This window comes from Dendrobates tinctorius, unplaced genomic scaffold, assembly GCF_039654945.1.
Source record: "Dendrobates tinctorius isolate UK_male_01 unplaced genomic scaffold, ASM3965494v1 ptg000265l, whole genome shotgun sequence".
NCBI lineage: Eukaryota > Metazoa > Chordata > Amphibia > Anura > Dendrobatidae > Dendrobates > Dendrobates tinctorius.
Window position 1 is genome coordinate 17952436 of NW_027361932.1, and position 23112 is coordinate 17975547.

At 45.2% G+C, this 23112-nt stretch overlaps 1 protein-coding gene across 8 annotated transcripts in view; it reads left to right on the forward strand.

Annotated features, from left to right (window-relative positions):
* Window positions 1-23112, forward strand: part of CABIN1 (calcineurin binding protein 1) — a 291790-nt gene that overhangs the window by 67383 nt on the left and 201295 nt on the right. For all 8 annotated transcript variants that reach the window (XM_073559181.1, XM_073559178.1, XM_073559186.1 and 5 more), the window contains exons 12-14: window positions 5718-5935; window positions 6387-6465; window positions 6561-6748. In XM_073559181.1, the coding sequence (XP_073415282.1) occupies window positions 5718-5935; window positions 6387-6465; window positions 6561-6748 (485 nt within the window). The remainder of the gene's footprint in view (window positions 1-5717; window positions 5936-6386; window positions 6466-6560; window positions 6749-23112) is intronic.

The following is a 23112-nucleotide window of genomic DNA, read 5'->3' on the forward strand; positions in this document are numbered from 1 at the left end:
TGCCTTGGAGTCAATTGTCCAATTACTTTTGGTCCCTTTAGAAACAGGGTGGCACATGTTAAGGAGCTGAAACTCCAAATCCCTTCATTCAATTTTAATGTGGATACCCTCAAATGAAAGCTGAAAGTCTGAACTTCAACTGCATCTGAATTGTTTTGTTTAAAATTCATTGTGGTAATGTCTAGAACCAAAATTAGAAAAATGTTGTCTCTGTCCAAATATATATGGACCTAACTGAATATGGGGTGTATTTTGTATGGAGCATCTTATGGGGCCATCGTGAACTGTATGGAGCATTATACAGTGGGGAAAAAAAGTATTTAGTCAGTCAGCAATAGTGCAAGTTCCACCACTTAAAAAGATGAGAGGCGTCTGTAATTTACATCATAGGTAGACCTCAACTATGGGAGACAAACTGAGAAAAAAAAATCCAGAAAATCACATTGTCTGTTTTTTTTCATTTTATTTGCATATTATGGTGGAAAATAAGTATTTGGTCAGAAACAAAATTTCATCTCAATACTTTGTGATATATCCTTTGTTGGCAATGACAGAGGTCAAACGTTTTCTGTAAGTCTTCACAAGGTTGCCACACACTGTTGTTGGTATGTTGGCCCATTCTTCCATGCAGATCTCCTCTAGAGCAGTGATGTTTTTGGCTTTTCGCTTGGCAACACGGACTTTCAACTCCCTCCAAAAGTTTTCTATAGGGTTGAGATCTGGAGACTGGCTAGGCCACTCCAGGACCTTGAAATGCTTCTTACGAAGCCACTCCTTCCTTGCCCTGGCGGTGTGCTTTGGATCATTGTCGTGTTGAAAGACCCAGCCACGTTTCATCTTCAATGCCCTTGCTGATGGAAGGAGGTTTGCACTCAAAATCTCACGATACATGGCCCCATTCATTCTTTCATGTACCCGGATCAGTCGTCCTGGCACCTTTGCAGAGAAACAGCCCCAAAGCATGATGTTTCCACCACCATGCTTTACAGTAGGTATGGTGTTTGATGGATGCAACTCAGTATTCTTTTTCCTCCAAACACGACAAGTTGTGTTTCTACCAAACAGTTCCAGTTTGGTTTCATCAGACCATAGGACATTCTCCCAAAACTCCTCTGGATCATCCAAATGCTCTCTAGCAAACTTAAGACGGGCCCGGACATGTACAGGCTTAAGCAGTGGGACACGTCTGGCACTGCAGGATCTGAGTCCATGGTGGCGTAGTGTGTTACTTATGGTAGGCCTTGGTCCCAGCTCTCTGCAGTTCATTCACTAGGTCCCCCCCCCGCGTGGTTCTGGGATTTTTGCTCACCGTTCTTGTGATCGTTCTGACCCCACGGGGTGGGATTTTGCGTGGAGCACCAGATCGAGGGAGATTATCAGTGGTCTTGTATGTCTTCCATTTTCTAATTATTGCTCCCACAGTTGATTTCTTCACTCCAAGCTGGTTGGCTATTGCAGATTCAGTCTTCCCAGCCTGGTGCAGGGCTACAATTTTGTTTCTGGTGTCCTTTGACAGCTCTTTGGTCTTCACCATAGTGGAGTTTGGAGTCAGACTGTTTGAGGGTGTGCACAGGTGTCTTTTTATACTGATAACAAGTTTAAACAGGTGCCATTACTACAGGTAATGAGTGGAGGAAAGAGGAGACTCTTAAAGAAGAAGTTACAGGTCTCTGAGAGCCAGAAATCTTGATTGCTTGTTTCTGACCAAATACTTATTTTCCACCATAATATGCAAATAAAATGAAAAAAACCCAGACAATGTGATTTTCTGGATTTTTTTTTCTCAGTTTGTCTCCCATAGTTGAGGTCTACCTATGATGTAAATTACAGACGCCTCTCATCTTTTTAAGTGGTGGAACTTACACTATTGCTGACTGACTAAATACTTTTTTTCCCCACTGTATGTGGCTCCTGATTCAATATGGATATTCAAAAGCATTTAGCCTACTGACGTCTCAATTAATTTTACTTTTATTGGTATTTTTATTTTTGAAATTTACCAGTAGCTGCTGCATTTTCCACCCTAGGCTTATGCTCGAGTCAATAAGTTTTCCCAGTTTTTTGTGGCAAAATTAGGGAGGGGGTCGGCTTATACTCGGGTCGGCTTATAGTCGAGTATGCGCGGGATATGCAATTTGTCAGTGCAAAATACAGCACTTTGCAAAAGCTTTAGGCAGGTGTGCAAAAAAAATGCTGCACATGCTTTAAAAAATAGAAGATAATTGACAAAAATAAAGTGAATTAAGAAATTAAAAATCTAAATGAAGTGAACTTTTGGTGTATCTACCCTTTGCCTTCAAAACTGCATGATTTTTTTTAGGTACACTTGCACACAGTTTTTGAATGAACTCGGCAGTGAGGTTGTTCCAAACAAATTGGAAAAGTAACTTCAGATCTTCTGTAGCTGTAGGCTTGTGTAAATCCTTGTGTCTCTTCATGTAATCCCAAGCAGACTTGATGATTTTGAGATCAGGGCTTTGTGGGGACAATATCATCACTTCCAGAACTACTTCTTTACGCTGAAGACCGTTTTAAATGACCCAGATTCATCAAGACCTATTTTTTTCACACAGGTGGGCATGTAGGCATGTAGAAGTTAGATGCTCCTGGAGTCATGTACATGCCTCTTAATGAATCAGGAGCGCCTGAAAAGTGTCATGCTTCTCTGTGTGTGCCTCACCACAAATCTTACTCCAGTCTGAAACATGCCTGCAGGGAACCTTCACTATGATTCACTGTTGACTGCAGACAATTATTGTACCGCTCTCCAACCGTTCAGTTGCGTTTTGTAAGAGCCAGATGTGAAACATCTGGGTCTCAGGAGGTGGTGATAGAAGCAGGGCGCTTGGCACTAGCTCAACCCCACAAATTCTGTCATTGCCCTCAAACGAATCGTCATCAGGGGGCGGCGCTGGCATCACTCACAGTTCTTCTATCACTGCTCCCTGATGACGTCTCCTTTCACAGTAAAATGCTGCAGCCATCAGAAACAAAAGCAGTATGCCAGCCCCTCTGTCATTTCTCCCACAGCTTCTATCAGAAAAAACTATGTTGAGCATAGCGCCACCCCTGTTGACATCCTGTTCCAAGCAGGGTGAGAGATGATGCAGGAAAATTACTGTAAGGCCATCCTCTTGTGACAATTTGAGAATCCTGTCAAACAAAACGTTACAGGAAGTGAAGTAAAAATACCGTATGCTGTATAGATAGAAGAGTAGGGTATTTTATAATAAAGCCAATTACAGAAAAGTGGTTTTAGTGTACAAACAGATATTTGTAACGTAGACTTTATGTATCGTACCACCTCTTCAGAGAACTCCCATCAAAGTTTTTATCTTCTTAGTATATGGCAATCATCATATTATATGGCACTGTGTTCTTACAATTGCTCTCTTCACCTTTCTACCCAGCTAAGTGTTCTCTTTTCTCTGCTCTATGCAGAAACAGGAAGACTCTTGTCCCTGCATTTATCATTCCCTGTTCAGCTTCTGACCCACGTGCTCCCTCCTCCACTCTGCCTTAGACTTTTGCAGTAACTCATGACTTCTGCAGAGAAAATTGACCTCCTGTTTCTGCATAGAGCTTAGAAGGATTCACCTAGTGAGTTTTTAATCACGTGTCGTCATAAACCTAGTGGAAAACAAAAGAAAAAAATTTGATAGAAGGGCAAAATGAGAAATTGTAAGTACACCGTGCTATGTAATATGATGACTGCGATATAGTAAGATGATAAACATTTTAATGGGAGTGCTTCTTTAACCCCTTTCCGATGTTGGGTGTAATAGTACGCCCTTGTCGGACTCCCCCTCAGCACCGGAGTCTACACCTTTCCGGGCACATGACAGCTGATCTATACAGCTAGCATGTGCCCGCAACAGCCCCGAGTGGAATCGTGTTCCACCCGCGGCTGTTAACTAGTTAAATGCCACTGCCAGTCTCTGACAGCGGCATTTAACTTGCATTTACCGGAAGTGTGCCGCTAATCCCACCATTCGGTGATCCCGTCACATGATTGCGGGTCACCAATGGGCCAGCATGACAACCATTTCTGCTACACACAGGCGATCTGATTGTCGCCTGTGTGTAGCAGAGGCGATCGAAGTATTGCATCTTCTAATCTCCCATGTGGAGACTATTGACGTATGCAAAAAGTAAAAAAAAAAAAAAAAAAAGCTTTAAAAAATATAAAAGTTCAAATCGTCCCCATTTCGCCTCATTCAAAATAACACCATAAAATAAAAATGTCCATATATTTGTTGTCGCTACGTTCAGAATTGCCCAATCTAGCAAAATAAAAAAAAAAATAACCTGATCGCTAAATGAAGAAACGAGAAGAAATAAACATCAGAATCACTTTTTTTTTTTTTTTTTTTGTCTCCATTACATTGCAATAACTGTTGATCAAAAGATTGTATTTAAACCAAAATGGTATCAATAAAAACGTCAGCTTGGTGCACAAATATTAAGCCCTTACCCAGCCCAAGATCGAGAAAAATGGAGATGCTACAGGTCTTTTTTTTTTTTTAAACAAATTTTGGAATTTCTTTTCACCACTTAAAAAAGAACCTAGACATGTTTGGTGTCTGTGAACTCGTAATGTCTATAATGGAAGCTCAATTTTAGCATTTAGTGAACATAATAAAAAAAAAAAAAAAAAGTGGAATTGCACTTTTTTTTTTTTTTGCAATTCAGCAACGCTTGAATTTTTTTCCCGTTCTCCAGTACACAATATGTTAAAACCAATGGTGTCCTTCAAACGTACAAGTTGTCCTGCAGAAAAAAAAGCCCTCACACCGCCATTTGAGGAAAAAATAAAAAAAGTTAAGGCTCTGGGAAGAAGGGGAGCAAAAAACAGAAATTCAAAAACTGAATGGAGGGGTTAATGACTCAACCTACATATGAAAATAATGATCATTATTGCATCTGGTGTAATTATTCATACAACTGACAATAGCCCATCAAAATTTCTGACTTTATGGAAGTGAACCAAGAAGAACTGAGTCTTTTTACATCGATTAAGGAGTGTGCTCAACAGATGTGGAGACCTTACAGCCCCCAACCAGACCTCCATCAACAGACAATAAATCTTTCACATTCCTTATCTGTGACCTGCACCAATATAACCTGCCACAACTGTTTCTCCCCTTTCCATACTGATAGTTCCGGGTCACTTGTCTCATTTACTGCATTATTCCTATGTCTGGTGTGTATAAATATGTGACTTCAGATTTTGTGTTATTCTTTGGCTTTCTTGCCATCTTGTCAGTTGGCCATTTAAATTTTTTTTAGTATTTTAGAAGACTTGATGCTATTTTAAGGCAAAGTGGGGTCATCTAAAATGTTGCTTTGATTTGGATTTGTCTTTTGTTTATTCACTTTGCATTTTGCTAATTGATAAAAGTAAACTAGTAGCATTCCTATTTTTGAAGGCTTTCTTTCTTTGCAGCATTTTTTCCACACCTGCTTAAAAAATTTTACTTTTTGTATGTCAAATAATCATTACTCAATCTCAGATCAATAAAACAGACAATGATTGATATTTGACAAGAGGTGGCAGGAACCCAGAAATATCTGGACTCGACAACCCACAAACCCAGTAAAGAAAATGTATTTTTCTAATATCAGCTTATATCAAGTATATTTCCTAAAGCTTCAAACATGCTCTCTACTAGTTCCTCTGTGTTCTCATGTATTTTGTTATTATGTTGTCATTCTAGAGAAGCACGATGTGCACCAATTCATTTTGGACAATCTAGAAAATGGTGGCATCTTGGAGCTTATGATGAGGTATCTCAAACAGATTGCTCAGAAGTTTTTGGTGAAGTGGCCTCCTGCTCTCGGAGAAGTCGTTCTCAACCTATATACTAGCTGGAGAAAACACAGCAGTGGTCTTCCTAACCCTCTGCTTAGGGACTGTAAAAACCAACACATTCGAGTAAGTTTTAACGCCCAGTGAGCTTTATTCTCCATGTGTTATTTTTTCTATGATTGATGACCCAGGATTATTCTCCTATAACCACTAGTAAACATACTTAACATGGCACCGGTATCATGTAAAATTCTACTCGTGGCTGAATGGCTAATTTTGGGTTTTTCTGAGACTTGCGTTACTTTACTACTTGCACCTTAGTAACGGATTATGGATGCATATAGAAATGAATATACCTAAATCTAGTCAACAAATTAATTAAAACTAGGTACCTTTATTCTAAAATGATAATCCATCAGCTGGCTAGTAAAACAGTGGTATCCAGGTGTCCGGCACCCTTTACCATAGCAGACTAACTAGATAGACACTTAGAATGAGGCAGAACCATCGAAACTGTGTGGTATTGGCATCTGATTTCTGCAATGCTTCCTCTCGGCAATTCTTGTGTTTTCACTAGGACATGATGGTAATGAGCCTGACTTGCATGGAGCTTCAGCTAGATCGGTGGCTTTTGGCCAAGGTGAAGACTGGTACAGGTAGTGTTTTTTTTGGCCCTATTTTTTAGTTTTTGTTCCATTGAATCTGCATCTAGAGTCTTTTATATTTTAGAGTTTTTGCCTTGTATCTGTAGTGTCTTCACGCAAGTGTTCTACCGGTATCCCTGATGAGGACTTAGGATCAGACTTTCCTGGCGGTCACTTTTTGGAAGATCAAATGATGATGGGATTTGCAGCTTCTCAGCGTGATCTGTTTCCAGATGGGTGGCTGAATTATGTAGTAAGAGTGTATTGGCTGAAAGCGAGGTTTCTGGCTCTGCAGGTGAGTTTTCTAGTATAGTGTGTTCATGTGTGTAGCGGAGGGATATGTTGGAAAATAAATGAGGAGAAAATAACAAAATTGCCTAAAACAGGGTTCTCCAACTCCAGTCCTCAGGGCCCACCAACAGATCATGTTTTCAGGATTTCCTTTGAATTGCGCAGGTGAAGAAATTATCACCTGAGCAATACTAAGGAAATCCTGAAAACATGATCTGTTGGTGGGCCTTGATGACTGAAGTTGGGGAACCCTGGCCTAAAGAATCCCATAATTTTCCTAAGAGGCCTTTAATTTGATTGGCAGCTATAAGCATGACCATCCTCATATTCCTCATATACAATTCCATGTGAGCTATTCATTCACTGTGAAGTAACATAAAATTGTGCATACTGTAGGGCAGTGTTCCCCAACACTTGGCTTCGTTGGGCACAAGTGGCACAAGAATGTCCTTAGCATAACAAGTTACAAACTAAAGTAAAAAATAATCACTATAGTTAACACTAGGGTAAAAAAACTGAAAGACTCCCATCAAATTTTTATCTTTTTAATATATTGCAATTATCATATTATATAGCAATGTGTACTTCGGGGTTGTGAAGTCAGGGTTGGTGTCCATTTTGGTGGCGTCGATATAAAATGGACATTGAATACATTGGATTCAATAGTACAATGCAGAATGTGCCGTTAATTTTTTCATAAGAATTTGGGAAAATTATGAAATGTCCTATAAATGTCTGTTCGGTTCCTGCTCTAAGGATCTCGGCTTTTTAGTGGAGATGAATCTGTGCTACACTTTATGTACACGCTCAGTAGTGAGGCAGTGCCGGGGAGTCAGTCGAATGTTTGGCTTACCAACTCCACAGTCCTTGTGTACTTAAAATTGCTTATTTTGCCGTTCTACCCAGCTAATGCTTCTCTTTTCTCTACACCATGTAGAAACAGGAAGTCTCTAGTCCCTGCATTTATCATTCCACTCTTCAACTCCTGACCCAGCTGCTCCCCCTTCCCCTGCAAGGGACTTTTGCAGTTATGACTTGTGAAAATTGACCTTTTTATGTGAAGATGGGGATCCTTCCTATAGTCCAAATATATCTTACCGGCGGGTTGGGGGGGAAGGCGGTGGAGCAGGGTTACAGGAGGCAGGGTCGTCGTGGCAGAAATTGGTTTATGCTGCTGGCGGTGTCCCGGTGGTGTGATGTGGGAGCCTTTTGACATTTTCCTGAAGCCCACTGCCTGGAGATCAGTGTCTCCTGCTTCACACTGCCTGGACTACCCCTCTGCCTGGACCTGCAGAATTGCCTCACTCCTGCCACCACCGGCTTCCTGCAACGGCAACCCTGCATCTGTTTCCCCGCTCCACCACCCCCACTGCCTCTCGGTATGCTACATTCAGAGTATAAGATGCATCCCCCTTTTCTTCCTCCCAAATTTGGAGGAAAAAAAGTGCATCTTATAGTCCGAAAAACACAGTATATGTCAGAGGGTTGAATACACAGCAGAAATATGTGATAAAACAGGCAGTTAAATACTTCACCTCACAGAAAGCAGCAGCTACGATCACGTGTTGTAATGTCTGTATACTCTTTTGTGTCCTCCCCGCCTAGGAGACCTAGTATGATCAGACCATGTTCCTGCATGGTCAGACACAGCCATTACACAGTACACAGCAGGAGCACATGTATAAGATTATCTCAGCACAGGAACATTTTATTACTCTGTCGCCTTATTGGGGGACACAGAACCGTGTGTTATGCTGCTGTCCACTAGGAGGTGACACTATACATAATCTGAAAAAGATTAACTTTGGCTCCTCCTCTGCAGTATACACCCCTGGACGGCGTCAGCCTTCTCCAGTTTTTGCTTAGTGTCGCAGGAGGCACACCTAAATTTTTTTTTTACACTCCGTCTTTTTCCTGGATTTTTTTCCGAAGGACTACAGATGAAGAAAAGAGGGTCTCCAGCGAGACTCCCGGCATGGCTCCCTCCTCGGTCCCCTATTAGGGGTACCCGGTTGAGGTCGAGGTGGCTATTCCCCATGTCGCTCCCTCACCAGTCCCTCGGGTACTGGTTCGAGGTCGAGACCCCCCTCCTTCCTCAGTTCCGTCCGGCTCTGGGTCGAGGTCGAGGCGACGATGAATCCCCCTGACGGTGACAGCAGCACCCTCCCTAATCCCCCTCTGGGGGTATTAGGTTGAGACACCGCAGGTAGGGCCTGTACCAGGCACCAGGGACCCCAGTCCACCTGTGGGCTCCTTTTGGGACCGGGGGGAGGTGCAGAGAGGCACGGCACTTATCAGAGACTGGGCTCCCTGCGCCCCGGTCTCTGCAGCACTGGCGCCACAAGGGACCCTCCACAGGGCCCCAGTCACATATATGGCCCCACCGCCAGCCCTCCTTGCATTCTGGGGGGGTCTGGTTTAAATCCGACCCCCCCGCGGACGACCGCGCCGTCCTGGAGCCCTGCTGGGCAGGAGACCTCAAATTTAGGCCGCGGCTTCGGCCTAGCCGAAGTCACCGCCCCATTCCCTCCCCCCGGCCCGCCCCCCGGATGACGAAAATGACACTGCAGTGTCATAGAAGGGGCGGATTGAGGCAGGAGGGGCGCGCTTTTACATGGCCCAGCGTGCCCTTTTCCAGCTCTCCGCCCCCTTCCCTCTCCACCTCAGAATCCGGTGGCCATCTTGCTGCACCTGGAAGAACGCAGCACAGCAGTCTCCGGGGGGCACAGGACGTGGGACTTATCAGCGCCGGACCTAAGGGGGAGCACCGGTGGGGTAAGATCACAGCTGGGTCCTTGGTACTCAGCTGTGAATTGCTATACCATATAGCGCTCTCCTCCTTTCCTCTGCGTAGATACCCCTGTAGGGCCTCCACTAATCAGCCTAGGTACTTCTGCGTAGATACCCCTGTAGGGCCTCCACTAATCAGCCTAGGTACTATGTCGGGCTCAAGGAAAAGAACCAGGCAAGACTGCTTTTATGCAGTCTGCACAGCCTGCAAGGCCACTCTCCCCAGCGGCAGCACGTACCCGCACTGCCGGGACTGTACCCAAAAAACAGGATCAGAACCCCAAGAAGTCCCTACCAACGCTTCTGCGACCGCTACTGCACCGGAATGGGCGACTCAGATGTTGCAGTCTATGACACAGTCTATAGATAACCTGACCTCCACATTACTGCAGGCTCTGCAGGGTCATGTCTCGGCTATGAACGTTACCCAGCAAAGGGACGTCCGGTCTCATGATCAGGGCGCTTCCGACAGTTCGAGGCGTAAGCGGACCCACAGGTCGCGTTCAGCTGCGTCCTCACATAGCAATAGGTCTTCCCCCTCCAGGGAAAGACACAGTGGCCTCAGGTCACCGAGGCCGTCCCCTGATAGAGAAGGACAATGCGGATCTCCACAACGATCCCAGACCACGGGAAACCTCCGCTCTAGTTCACCCGCTAGGGAGCTCCTTAGCGATGCGCAGGACTCAGAGGGCATATGTGACTCCAATTCAGATAACGAAACAGAGAACGCTTTGCTCCCTTGTCCCCCCCTAGCAATACTGCGATAGTTGAGGATATCGTCTCTTCCATCCTTCGGGTGCTAGACATTTCAGATCCAACCCCGGAAGCACCAGAACACAAGATTTCCTTTGAAAGTGTTCAGAAACCATCGAAGGTCTTCCCTAATCACCCGGAATTTCAAAAAATCCTTTCTAAGCATTTTTCGCAGCCTGAGAAAAAATTCGCCAATCGCAAGTATTTGGAAGCAAAATACCCCTTTCCACAGAAAGACACCAAGGATTGGACAGATCCGCCTGAAGTGGACCCTCCAGTCTCTAGGCTGGCAGCACAAACGCTTCTCTCGCTGCTGGACAGTTCAACCCTCAAGGACACGGCAGACAGACAAGTCGAACGCATGGCTCGTTCAATCTTTGAAGCGGCAGGTGCCTCTTTGGCTCCCGCATTTGCTTCAGTTTGGGCAGCCAAGGCCATCATGGCTTGGGCTGCTCTATTGCAAAAGGGCCTTCAAGCTTCAAATCCTCAGCTGGCGGACCAGGCGGTGCAAATTGTAGTGGTGGCAGATTACATGGTCCTTGCAGCGTTGGACTCTGCAAGAGGAATAGCGGGAATAGCATCAAACGCCATTACAATCCGGCGTATTCTCTGGCTAAGAGAATGGAAAGCGGATGCGGCCTCAAAAAAGTCCCTAACAAATCTCCCGTACTTCAGTGGCCGTCTTTTTGGTGAAAAGCTGGATACAATGATATCCAATGCTTCCGGGGGCAAAAGTACTTCCCTCCCTCAACTAAGACCAAAACGCACGTTTAAAAGGCGTAATCAATCTCGTTTCCGATCCTTTCGGAATTCTTCGGGCTGGTCCGTCTCACGCCCAGCACAAAACCGTAATCGTTCCCCCCGCAGGGACAACACACGTGCGGCACAGAGGCCGGACAGGAACTGGCAATCAAAGGCAAGCCAGGCAAAACCTAAAGGAGGAAAACCTCAGACTTTTCCCTCGTCCTGACTCATGCCCTCTGGAAGACACCCCACTTGTAGGCGGACGACTGCTACTCTTTCAGCAGGTCTGGCTGCCTATTACAGAAGACAAGTGGGTCAAGGAAATAGTGTCTTCAGGATACAAAATCAAGTTTACTACCAGCCCACCGCACAGGTTTTTTCCCTCTGTCCCTCCAAAATCCCCGCTCAAAGCTCAGGCCTTCCGTCAAGCGGTTTCTTCCCTCCTGCGAGCAGGAGTCATAGTGCCAGTCCCAGCAGAAGAGCGCTTCCGAGGGTTCTACTCCATCCTGTTCGTGGTGCCCAAGAAGGGAGGCAGCGTCCGACCTATACTAGACCTCAAGCAACTCAACAAGTACGTTCGAGTTCGTCACTTCTGCATGGAATCCCTCCAGTCAATCGTTGCGTCTATGGAAAAAGGAGAATATCTTGCCTCCATAGACATACAGGACGCATACCTGCATATACCGATTGCTCCCGCCCATCAGAGGTTTCTCAGATTCGCAATCAACCAAGACCATTACCAGATTGTGGCACTCCCGTTCGGTCTGGCCACGGCCCCCAGAACATTTACAAAGGTCATGGCAGCTACCATGGATGTTCTGCACTCCAGAGGCATAGTAGTCGTTCCATACCTGGACGACCTTCTCATCAAGGCCCCCACCCTCATGGACTGCGAGGTCAACGTCTCGATCACGATTGACACTCTGACGCGCCTGGGATGGTTAGTCAATTTACGGAAGTCCTCGACTACCCCGAGTCAGTCTCTGACCTTCCTGGGGATGCTATTCGACACCTCCAAGGGTCTGGTGATCCTCCCCAGGGACAAGGCACTGGCTCTCCGTCTGGGAGTTCACACACTCCTCCGCAAGTCCCCCAGATCTCCGGTATGCCATGAGAGTACTTGGCAGGATGGCAGCAGCAATGGAGGCGGTACCATTTGCCCAGTTTCACCTCAGACCCCTTCAACTGGCCATCCTCAAGTCCTGGGACAGGAATCCGTTCTCCCTCGACAGGGAGTTCCGGTTATCAGCAAACACCAGGAGGTCCCTGCACTGGTGGCTCAAGCCAACCTCGCTTGCAAGGGGAAAATCCTTTCTCTCCAGTCAATGGAAGGTTTTGACCACCGACGCAAGCCTTATGGGTTGGGGAGCGGTGCACCTACATCACAGAGCGCAAGGCAGGTGGTCACCAAGGGAATCGACCATGCCCATCAACATCCTGGAAATTCTGGCCATCTTCCTGGCGTTGAAAGCCTTCCATCACTTGCTGGCAGACTCTCATATCAGAGTACAGTCGGACAATGCCACGGCAGTGGCATACGTGAACCATCAAGGCGGCACCCGCAGCATCCAGGCGATGACCGAAGTAACGCGTATCCCTACAATGGGCGGAGGATGCAAGGTCGGTACTCTCCGCGGTCCACATTCCGGGTGTGGACAACTGGGAAGCCGACTATCTCAGCCGACAAGGAATGGACTCGGGGGAATGGTCTCTCCATCCCGAAGTCTTCGGTCAGATCTGTCATCGTTGGGGGACCCCGGACGTGGATCTGATGGCATCCCATCTCAATGCCAAGGTTCCCAATTTCATGGCCAGGACGCGCGATTCGCGATCGCTCGGAGCAGATGCCCTGGTTCAGGACTGGACCCAGTTCCAGCTTCTGTACATTTTTCCACCCCTCCCCCTGATCTCCAGAGTCCTGAGGAAGATCAAACAAGAGGGTGTTCGCACCATTCTGATCGCTCCAGACTGGCCCAGGCGTACATGGTACGCCGACGTCGTGCAACTCACAGCAGACGCTCCCTGGCGTCTCCCCACACGTCCCGACCTCCTGTCACAAGGCCCGTTCTTCCACCAGAACTCAGGGGCTCTCAATTTGACGGCGTGGCCATTGAGACCTGGGTTTTGACCCAAGCAGGTTTTTCACCGGACGTTGTTAAAACCATGATCAGGGCTCGAAAGCCAACTTCAGACAGGATTTACTATCGTACCTGGAAGTTTTTCTTCACATGGTGCGACTCTCGTGGGCAGATTCCTCTTCCCTATTCTCTTCCAAAGGTCCTCGGGTTCCTTCAGTCAGGCCTGGACGCCGGTCTATCCCTGGGCTCGCTGAAGAGCCAGGTGTCAGCGCTTTCAGTGCTCTTTCAGAGGCGTATTGCTAACAAGCCGCAAGTGAAGACTTTTCTCCAAGGGGTTTCCCGATTGGTTCCCCCCTACAAACGTCCGTTGGAGACGTGGGACCTCAACCTGGTCTTGACAGCACTACAGTCACCTCCTTTTGAACCCCTTAGGGTGGTCTCACTCCGCTTTCTATCACAGAAAGTGGTTTTCCTGGTGGCAATCACCTCGCTACGCAGGGTGTCTGAACTTTCAGCTCTTTCCTGCAGACAACCCTTCCTGGTTTTTCATCAGGACAAGGTGGTTCTCCGTACAGTACCATCCTTCCTTCCGAAGGTCGTGTCCAGCTTCCACCTCAATGAGGAAATATCACTACCGTCTCTTTGCCCGGCTCCCGTTCATAGGGTAGAGAAGGCTCTGCATACGCTTGACCTTGTCAGGGCATTGCGTATTTACGTGTCTAGGACTGCTCCCTTCCGGAAGTCTGATTCACTTTTCCTTCTTCCAGAAGGCGTTCGCAAGGGCCTACCGGCTTCCAAAGCCACCCTTGCTAGGTGGATCAAGTCCACCATTCAAGAGGCTTACCGCCTCAACAATTCTCCCCTTCCGGCCGGTATCACGGCACACTCTACGCGGGCGGTAGGGGCCTCTTGGGCCATTCGGCATCAAGCCTCAGCACATCAAGTGTGTAAGGCAGCCACTTGGACTAGCCTGCACACATTTACAAAACACTACAGAGTGCATACCCAGTCCTCAGCGGATGCGAGTCTGGGTAGACGGGTCCTGCAGGCGGCAGTACCCCAAGTCTAGGGGACTGTCAGCACAATATTCGTCCACTGCTTCCCACCCAGGGACTGCTTTAGGACGTCCCACGGTTCTGTGTCCCCCAATAAGGCGACAGAGTAAAGGAGATTTTTGTGTACTCACCGTAAAATCTCTTTCTCTTAGCCTTTAATTGGGGGACACAGCTCCCACCCTGTAGCCCTTGCGGGCCGTTGTTACGGTTGGGTTCTCATATTGTTGTTTGAGCCTGTTTATAGTAGCCTTTTTTTACAGGCATGGTTATGTTTCTGGTATATTCCTCCTAATGCTTTTGCACAAAACTGGAGAAGGCTGACGCCGTCCAGGGGTGTATACTGCAGAGGAGGAGCCAAAGTTAATCTGCATAGTGTCACCTCCTAGTGGACAGCAGCATAACACACGGTTCTGTGTCCCCCAATTAAAGGCTAAGAGAAAGAGATTTTACGGTGAGTACACAAAAATCTCCTTTTAATATGTCCTGTTGTCAAACTTATTTTTTTTTTTACAACATCTATTGATTAGAATATGCTTTATTCGTGGGACAACCTGGAAAATTTCATCAACTATTAAAGGGGAACACAATATGTATGTATGTATGTATATGTGTGTATGTATATGTGTGTGTATATATATATATAAAATGTATGTGTGTGTGTGTATGTATGTATATATATATATATATATATATATATATATATATATATATATATATATATATATCTCTATATACAGTGCTGTGCAAATTAAACGGGACAAAGTTTTTTTATAAGAAAAATCGTAAGTTGGTTACCAGTCAGTGATTCAAACCAGTTTTAACTGCTTTGAACAGGTGTGAGTGCCTGTTCAAAGCAGTTAAAACTGGTTTGAATCACTGACTGGTAACCAACTTACGATTTTACTTAAAAAATGCTTTGTCCCAATTAATTTGCACAGCACTGTAATTCATAATTCAGGGGTCTTCACTGTCTCTGTTTGAAAACTGTGAGACTTCTGAGCTGGGCGGTACAACTGGAAGAGGAGAGGGCTAGGAACAGTTCCTGCCATAGCTTCTCTTTAGTTTACATGGCTGTCTACCTGTGTACAGTTTGTAGTGAGACAATCTGAGTAACTCTTTAATGGGAATCTGTCACCAGGCTTTTGCTATTGAATCTGATTCCAGGGATGTATCACCTAACTGGACTGTTCAGTGCTGTTTTGAATCCCTGTTGTGTCTGATGTAGCAGAGCTAAGACTTCTGAGCTATATTTAACCCCACCCACACCCTTGACAGGCAGCTTCCTGTGTACACTGTGAATTGCCAGCAAGCCGCCAGTCAATGGTGAGGGTGAGCTTACACAGTTTAGCCTGACTGTCTGCATATGAGACTAAGGGTACCGTTACACCTAGCGACTCACCAGCGATCCCGACCAGCGATATGACGCGGTCAGGATCGCTGGTGAATCGCTAGGTGGTCGCTAGTGAGCTGCCACTCAGGCAGAGCAGATCTCACCAGCGACATCGCAGGGGATGGGGATCGCTACTTACCTGTCAGACGCGGCGATCCTGCGTCCTCCCGCCCAGCTCCACGCGTCGCTCGTCTTCACAGCAGAAAGTGGACGACGAGGAATGGTCCAGGAGCTTCTCGCGCGATCAGCGATTACCAGCAGGGGAGCCGGTCGGAGGTAAGTATCACATGCAGCGATATCGCTAGTAATATTGCTGTAACGCCACAAAATCGGTGACTATACAGCGATATTGCTAGCGATATCGCAGTGTGTAACGGGGGCTTTAGTCCTCTAGTGATAATCTCCTGCTGATGAAACACTGATTGTAGTGAAACTACAACCCACAGCCATTTAAGAGGCACATCCCAGTTATTAGGCTTTCAGCTCCTATAAATGGCAAAACCATGGTGAAAGATTATTTTTAAAGTCGGCTGAATTCTTGTTTTACTGCATTATACACAGGAGCATTTTATTGCTCGGCCAAAACATAACATTCAATTTGAGGTAAACACAGTGTTTGACTGATTTACTTTTGCTGAATTTTTGACAAAAATAGGTGAATTAATCCTCCCATTATATTCTATGGAACAGCAAGTCAGCACAATAGCAAAGCAGGCCAATTCATGCACGATCTAAGACTCCAGCGCTCCACAATGTTCCCTCACATCACAGCTAGTATTTTCTAGAAAAGAGAATCTCACCAAATTTTGTGTTCACTCTAGTAAAGTAAAGCTTGTGTCGCTGTAGTGCAATCATCTGATTTGCTAATGATGTATATTTGAAAAATTCCTTGAAATTTTATCAACAGTAATTGTTTTACATTTTTCTCATAATCGGTTCTATAAATGCGGCTTAACACTATCTGCCCTCTTTGAATGTTGTTCACAACTTACAAAAGATTGTATTTTTATTTAGCAACTAGCTGAAGAGCCTGGCGCTGCCCGGGCATAGTAACTAACTGTGGTTAGTTATAACAAATTATAATTATCCTCCATTCCATAGTCCCGTGCCCATATACCCATAATACATATCCTCCATCCCATAGTCCTGTGCCCATATACCCATCATACATATCCACCATCCCATAGGCCCGTGCCCATATACCCATCATACATATCCTCCATCCCATAGTCGAGTGCCCATATACCCATAATACATATCCTCCATCCCATAGTCCTGTGCCCATATACTATCACACATCCTCCATCCCATAGTCCCATGCCCATATACCCATCATACATATCCTCCATCCCATAGTCCCATGCCCATATACACATCATACATATTCACCATCCCATAGTCCCGTGCCCATATACCCGTCATACATATCCTCCATCCCATAGTCCAGTGCCCATATACCCATCACACATCCTCCATCCCATAGTCAACCATTATGACATCATAATGAGCGGCGGGGCTTGCAACTTATGATGAATCAGCGTCGCCATGGCAACCATTATGACATCATAATGAGGGGCGGGGCTTGATACACACTTTTCCCCATTATGTAGATGGGGGCAAAATTGGTGAATTGGAACGCGCAGAGTTAAAATTTCGCCTCACAACATAGCCTATGACGCTCTCGGGGTCCAGACGTGTGACTCTGCCAAATTTTGTGGCTGTAGCTGCGACGGTGCGGGTGCCAATCCCGGACATACATACATACATACATACATACATACATACATACATACATACATACATACACACATTGAGCTTTATATATTAGATCATAGGGTCCTTGGTTGCTATCAGTGTGTCAAGAGTGGGAGAAGAGGGTTGCACTGACAATCCAACACAATGGGCAGCACTGTGAACACATTTTATAAGTGGTCATAAACTTGTAAATAACTTATGAAAAAAATAATGTTATGTTAACCCCTTCACGACCTTTGACGCCACGTAGGCGTCATGAAAAGTCGTGCCAGAACGACCCATGACGCCTATGTGGCGTCATGACTTTAAAGCCCCCCTGTGGGTCGGGTGACCTAGGTCACTGAAAGATCCCCCGACCCGCAGATACAGGGGGCTTTGTTCTTCACCACAGGGGGAGTGGCTTCACCCCCACGTGGCTACGATGATCGCTCTGATTGGCTGTTAAAAGTGAAACAGCCAATCAGAGCGATAGTAATATTTCATCAATGAAAATTGATAATATTACAATCCAGCCATGGCCGATGCTGCAGTAGCATCGAACATGGCTGGAGACCGTGATCCGACCCCCCCGGCTCACGGGGCCGATCGGCCCCCGATACCGACTGACGGCGGCAATGTGCCGCCGCCGTCATAATCGGCTCCCCTCCCCCTTCTCTGTGCTCCCCCCACCTTCCGACCCTCCCCCCGGTACCTCCGTTGTCCCTCTCCGCCTCCCGGTGTCCTGCGGTCCCTGACCATGGGCGCCGCCATCTTCAAGATGGCGGGCGCATGCGCAGTCCGCCCGCCGGCTGCAATTTCCCTTCATTCTAGTTTGATCACTGTGATAAACTCTCACAGTGATCAAAATAGAATGAAAAGTAAATAAACCCCCCGTTTATCACCCCCATAGGCAGGATCAACTAATAAAATAAAGAAATTATTTTTATTTTTATTTTTCCATTAGGGTTAGGGTTGGAAAGAGGGTTAGGGTTAGGGTTGGAATTAGGGTTAGGGTTGGAATTAGGGTTAGGGTTGGAATTAGGGTTAGGGTTGGAATTAGGGTTAGGGTTGGAATTAGGGTTAGGGATGGAATTAGGGTTAGGGATGGAATTAAGGTTAGAGTGGAATTAGGGTTGGAATTGGGGTTAGAACTAGGGTTAGAGTTGGAATTAGGGTTAGGGTTGGAATTAGGGTTACGGACAGGGTTAGGGGTGTGTTGGGGTTAGGGTTGGGATTAAGGTTAGGGATGTGTTGGGGTTAGAGTTGTTGTTAGGGATGTGTTGTGGTTAGGGTTGGAGTTAGAATTGAGGGGTTTCCACTGTTTAGGCACATCAGGGGGTCTCTAAACGCGACATGGTGCAACCGTTGATACCAGCCAATTTTGCGTTCAAAAAGTCAAACGGTGCTCCCTCCTTTCCAAGCCCCGACGTGTGCCCAAACAGTGGTTTACCCCAACATATGGGGTATCAGCGTACTCAGGAAAAATTGCACAACAACTTTGGTGGTCTAATTTCTCCTGTTACCCTTGGGAAAATAAAAAATTGGGGCTAAAAAATTATTTTTTTGGAAAAGAAATGATTTTTTTATTTTCACATCTCTGCGTTATAAATGTCTGTGAAGCACTTGGGGTTCCAAGTGCTCACCAGACATCTAGATAAGTTCCTTGGAAGGTCTAGTTTCCAAAATGGGGTCACTTGTGGGGGTTTCTACTGTTTAGGCACATCGGGGCTCTGCAAACGTAACGACAACCGCAGACCTTTCCATCAAAGTCTGCATTTCAAAATGTCACTACTTCCATTCTCAGCCCTTACGTGCGCCCAAACAATGGTTCCTCCCCACAAATGGGGTATCAGCGTGCTCAGGACAAACTGGACAACAACTTTTGGGGTCCAATTTCTCCTGTTACCCTTGGGAAAATAAAAATTTGTGAGCTAAAAAATCATTTTTTGAGGGAAAAAAATGATTTTTTATTTTCACAGCTTTGCGTTATAAACTTCTGTGAAGCACTTGGGGGTTCAAAGTGCTCACCACACATCTAGATAAGTTCCTTGGGGGGTCTAATTTCCAAAATGGGGTCACTTATGGGGGGTTCCACAGTTTAGGCACACCAGGGGCTCTTCAAATGTAACATGACACCCGCAGACCATTCCATCAAAGTCAGCATTTTATAATGCCACTACTTCCCTTCCGAGCCCCGACGTGTGCCCAAACAGTGGTCCCCACCCACATATGGGGTATCAGCGTACTCAGGACAAACTGGACAACAACTTTTGGGGTCCAGTTTCTCCTGGTACCCTTGTGAAAATAAAAAATTGTGCACTAAAAAATAATTTTTTGAGTTAAAAAAAATATTTTTTATTTTCACGGCACTGCGTTATAAACTTTTGTGACGCACTTGGGGTTTCAAAGTGCTCACTATGCATCTAGAAAAGTTCCTTAGGGGGTCTAGTTTCCAAAATGGGGTTATTTGTGGGGGAGCTCCAATGTTTAGGCACACGGGCTCTCCAAACACGACATGGTGTCCGCTAACAATTAGAGGTAATTTTATTTTCAAAAAGTCAAATGGCGCTCCTTCCCTTCTGAGCCCTGCCGTGCGCCCAAACAGTGGTTCCCCCCCACATATGGGGTATCGGTGTACTCAGGACACATTGCACAACAAATTTTGTGGTCAAATTTCTCCTGTTACCCTTGCGAAAATAAAAAATAGCGTGCTAAAAAAATCATTTTTGAGGGAAAAAAAATGATTTTTTATTTTCACTGCTCTGCGTTATAAACTTCTGTGAAGCACCTGGAGGTTCAAAGTGCTCACTACACATCTAGGTAAGATCCATAAGGGGTCTAGTTTCCAAAATGAGGTCACTTGCGGGGGTTTTCACTGTTTAGGCACACAGGGGCTCTCCAAACGCGACATGGTGTCCGATAACGATTGGAGCTAATTTTCCATTCAAGAAGTCAAATAGCGCTCCTTAACTTACAGACCCTGTCGTGCGCCCAAACAGTGGTTTATGACGACATATGAGGTATCGATGTATTCAGGAGAAATTGCCCAACAAATTTTAGGATCCATTTTATCCTGTTTACCATGTGAAAATGAAAAAACTGAGGCTAAAAGAAAATTTTTGTGAAAAAAAAGTACTTTTTTTTTTTACCGATCAATTTGTGAAGCACCTGGGGGTTCAAAGTGATCACTATGCATGTAGATAAGTTCCTTGGGGGGTCTAGTTTCCAAAATGGGGTCACTTGTTGGGGAGCTTCAATGTTTAGGCACACAGGGGCTCTCCAAACGCGACATGGTGTCCGCTAAATATTCCAGCATGTTTTCCATTCAAAAGTCAAAAGGCGCTCCTTCCCTTCTGATCCCTGCCGTGCGCCCAAACAGTGGTTTATGACCACATATGAGGTATCGGTGTACTCAGGAGAAATTGCCCAACAAATTTTAGGATCCATTTTATCCTGTTGCCCATGTGAAAATGAAAAAATTGATGTTAAAAGAAAATTTTTGTTGTAAAAATTAAAATGTCCATTTTTTCTTTCCACGTTGCTTTAGTTCCTGCGAAACATCTGAAGAGTTAATAATCTTCTAGAATGTAGTTTTGAGTAGCTTGAGGGGTGCAGTTTTTAGAATGGTGTCACTTTTGGGTATTTTCTGCCAAATAGACCCCTCAAAGCGACTTCAAATGTGAGGTGGTGCATAAAAAAAAATGGTTTTGTAAATTTTGTTGTAAAAATGAGAAATCGCTGGTCAACTTTTAACCCTTATAACTTCCTAACAAAAAAAAAATTGTTTCCAAAATTGTGCTGATGTAAAGTAGACATGTGGGAAATGTTACTTAGTAACCACTTTGTGTCACATAACTCTCTGGTTTAACAGAATAAAAATTCAAAATGTGAAAATTGCAAATTTTTCTAAATTTTTACCAAATTTCTGATTTTTTTCACAAATAAACGCAAAAATTATCGACCTAAATTTACCACTAACATGAAGCCCAATATGTCACGAAAAAACATTCTCAGAATCGCTAGGATCCGTTGAAGTGTTCCCGAGTTATTACCTCATAAAGGGACACTGGTCAGAATTGCAAAAAATGGCCTGGTCATTAAGGTCAAAATATGAAGAGGAGGATGAATGAACTCATGGAGATCAACATCCGACACTGCGGAGACACCATCACGTGTTTCTCAACGCAGTGATTCTAGAGCACTGCCCCCATCCCTTATGGGAAATATGCAAAACATGCAAAACAGAAGCTGCGGAGACACCATCACGTGTTTCTCAACGCAAGCAATGACCAGCCAGGTCTTTGTCCGGGAAGGAACAACCACGGGAAGGGCAGTCTCCAATGAAGGAAACCACCTATGCCAAAACATGGTATCCATCCACATACAGCTGTTTTGGGGTATTGCCCCTCATCAGTGTGGAGTAGGAAACTGGCTGGTAGGAGCAATGCCTAGTAAAAAGACTATGAAGAGGAGGATGAATGAACTCATGGAGATCAACATCCGACACTGCGGAGACACCATCACGTGTTTCTCAACGCAGTGATTCTAGAGCACTGCCCCCATCCCTTATGGGAAATATGCAAAACATGCAAAACAGAAGCTGCGGAGACACCATCACGTGTTTCTCAACGCAAGCAATGACCAGCCAGGTCTTTGTCCGGGAAGGAACAACCACAAGAAGGGCAGTCTCCAATGAAGGAAATCACCTATGCCAAAACATGGTATCCATCCACATACAGCTGTTTCGGGGTATTGCCCCTCATCAGTGTGGAGTAGGAAAATCCCGGACAAAGACCTGGCTGGTCATTGCTTGCGTTGAGAAACACGTGATGGTGTCTCCGCTGCTTCTGTTTATTAAGGTCAAAATAGGCTGGGTCATGAAGGGGTTAAAACCAAGCACACCATTGTTTTTCTTATAAAATTCTCAATAAGTTTGCTGTGTCACATGACCCTCTTCCCAATGGAAAAAATAAAGTTGAATCCAAAATGGCCAACTTCAATATGGTCGCCACGGTCACCATCCATCTTGAAAAGTTTCCCCCCTCCCATATACTAATGTGGCACAAACAGGAAGTTGATATCACCAACCATTCCCATTTTATTTAGGTGTATCCATATAAATTGCCCACCCTGTAGTTTCATAGGTAGCGTGTTAGTATAGCCGGCGTCAGTGTTTGGTGACGTCCAATTTTGTTTTAGAGAAAAAAATAAACGTATAGGGTAGTTTTCTAGGTAGGGAGGTAGCGTTTTTTTTTTGCATAAAAAATAACTGCTATCGCCGGGTAATTTCTAGTGCATTAGGGGAGCGTATGTCACATTGTTGGTGGCTTTTGTTTTTCTTTTGCAGAAAAAAAACATTATTTTGCGTCGGGTAAATTTATATTAGTCTAGTGAACTTCTAATTTTTTTTTATAGTAACTTTATTTTTTTACATCTGATTTTTCTTTTCATTTTTTTTCTTTTCTACATTTTATCTCTACTTTTTTCTCTCTTTTTTTTTTCTTTATAATAAATAGTACCCTATACACAAGCCCAAAACATTACACGTGTAAAGCACTACTTACACGCACATCCCTGAGGTTTGGGGAAAAAAATTAAAATGGCCCATTTGTCAAGAAGACGCTAATCACCAGAGGAGGCATCCTTGCGTCCAACACGGATTCAGCCAGTGAGGAAGAGACCACATTCCTCCTCTTCCTCATCTAGTGAGGAAGGACCCTCAGTAAGGCGCCCTAGGACCCAGGCAACTCCTGCAGCAATCAATCCCATACGAATTGCACCCTCTGTCGTTCCGGATTTCAGCAGCTCAGGAATCCAGTTTGGT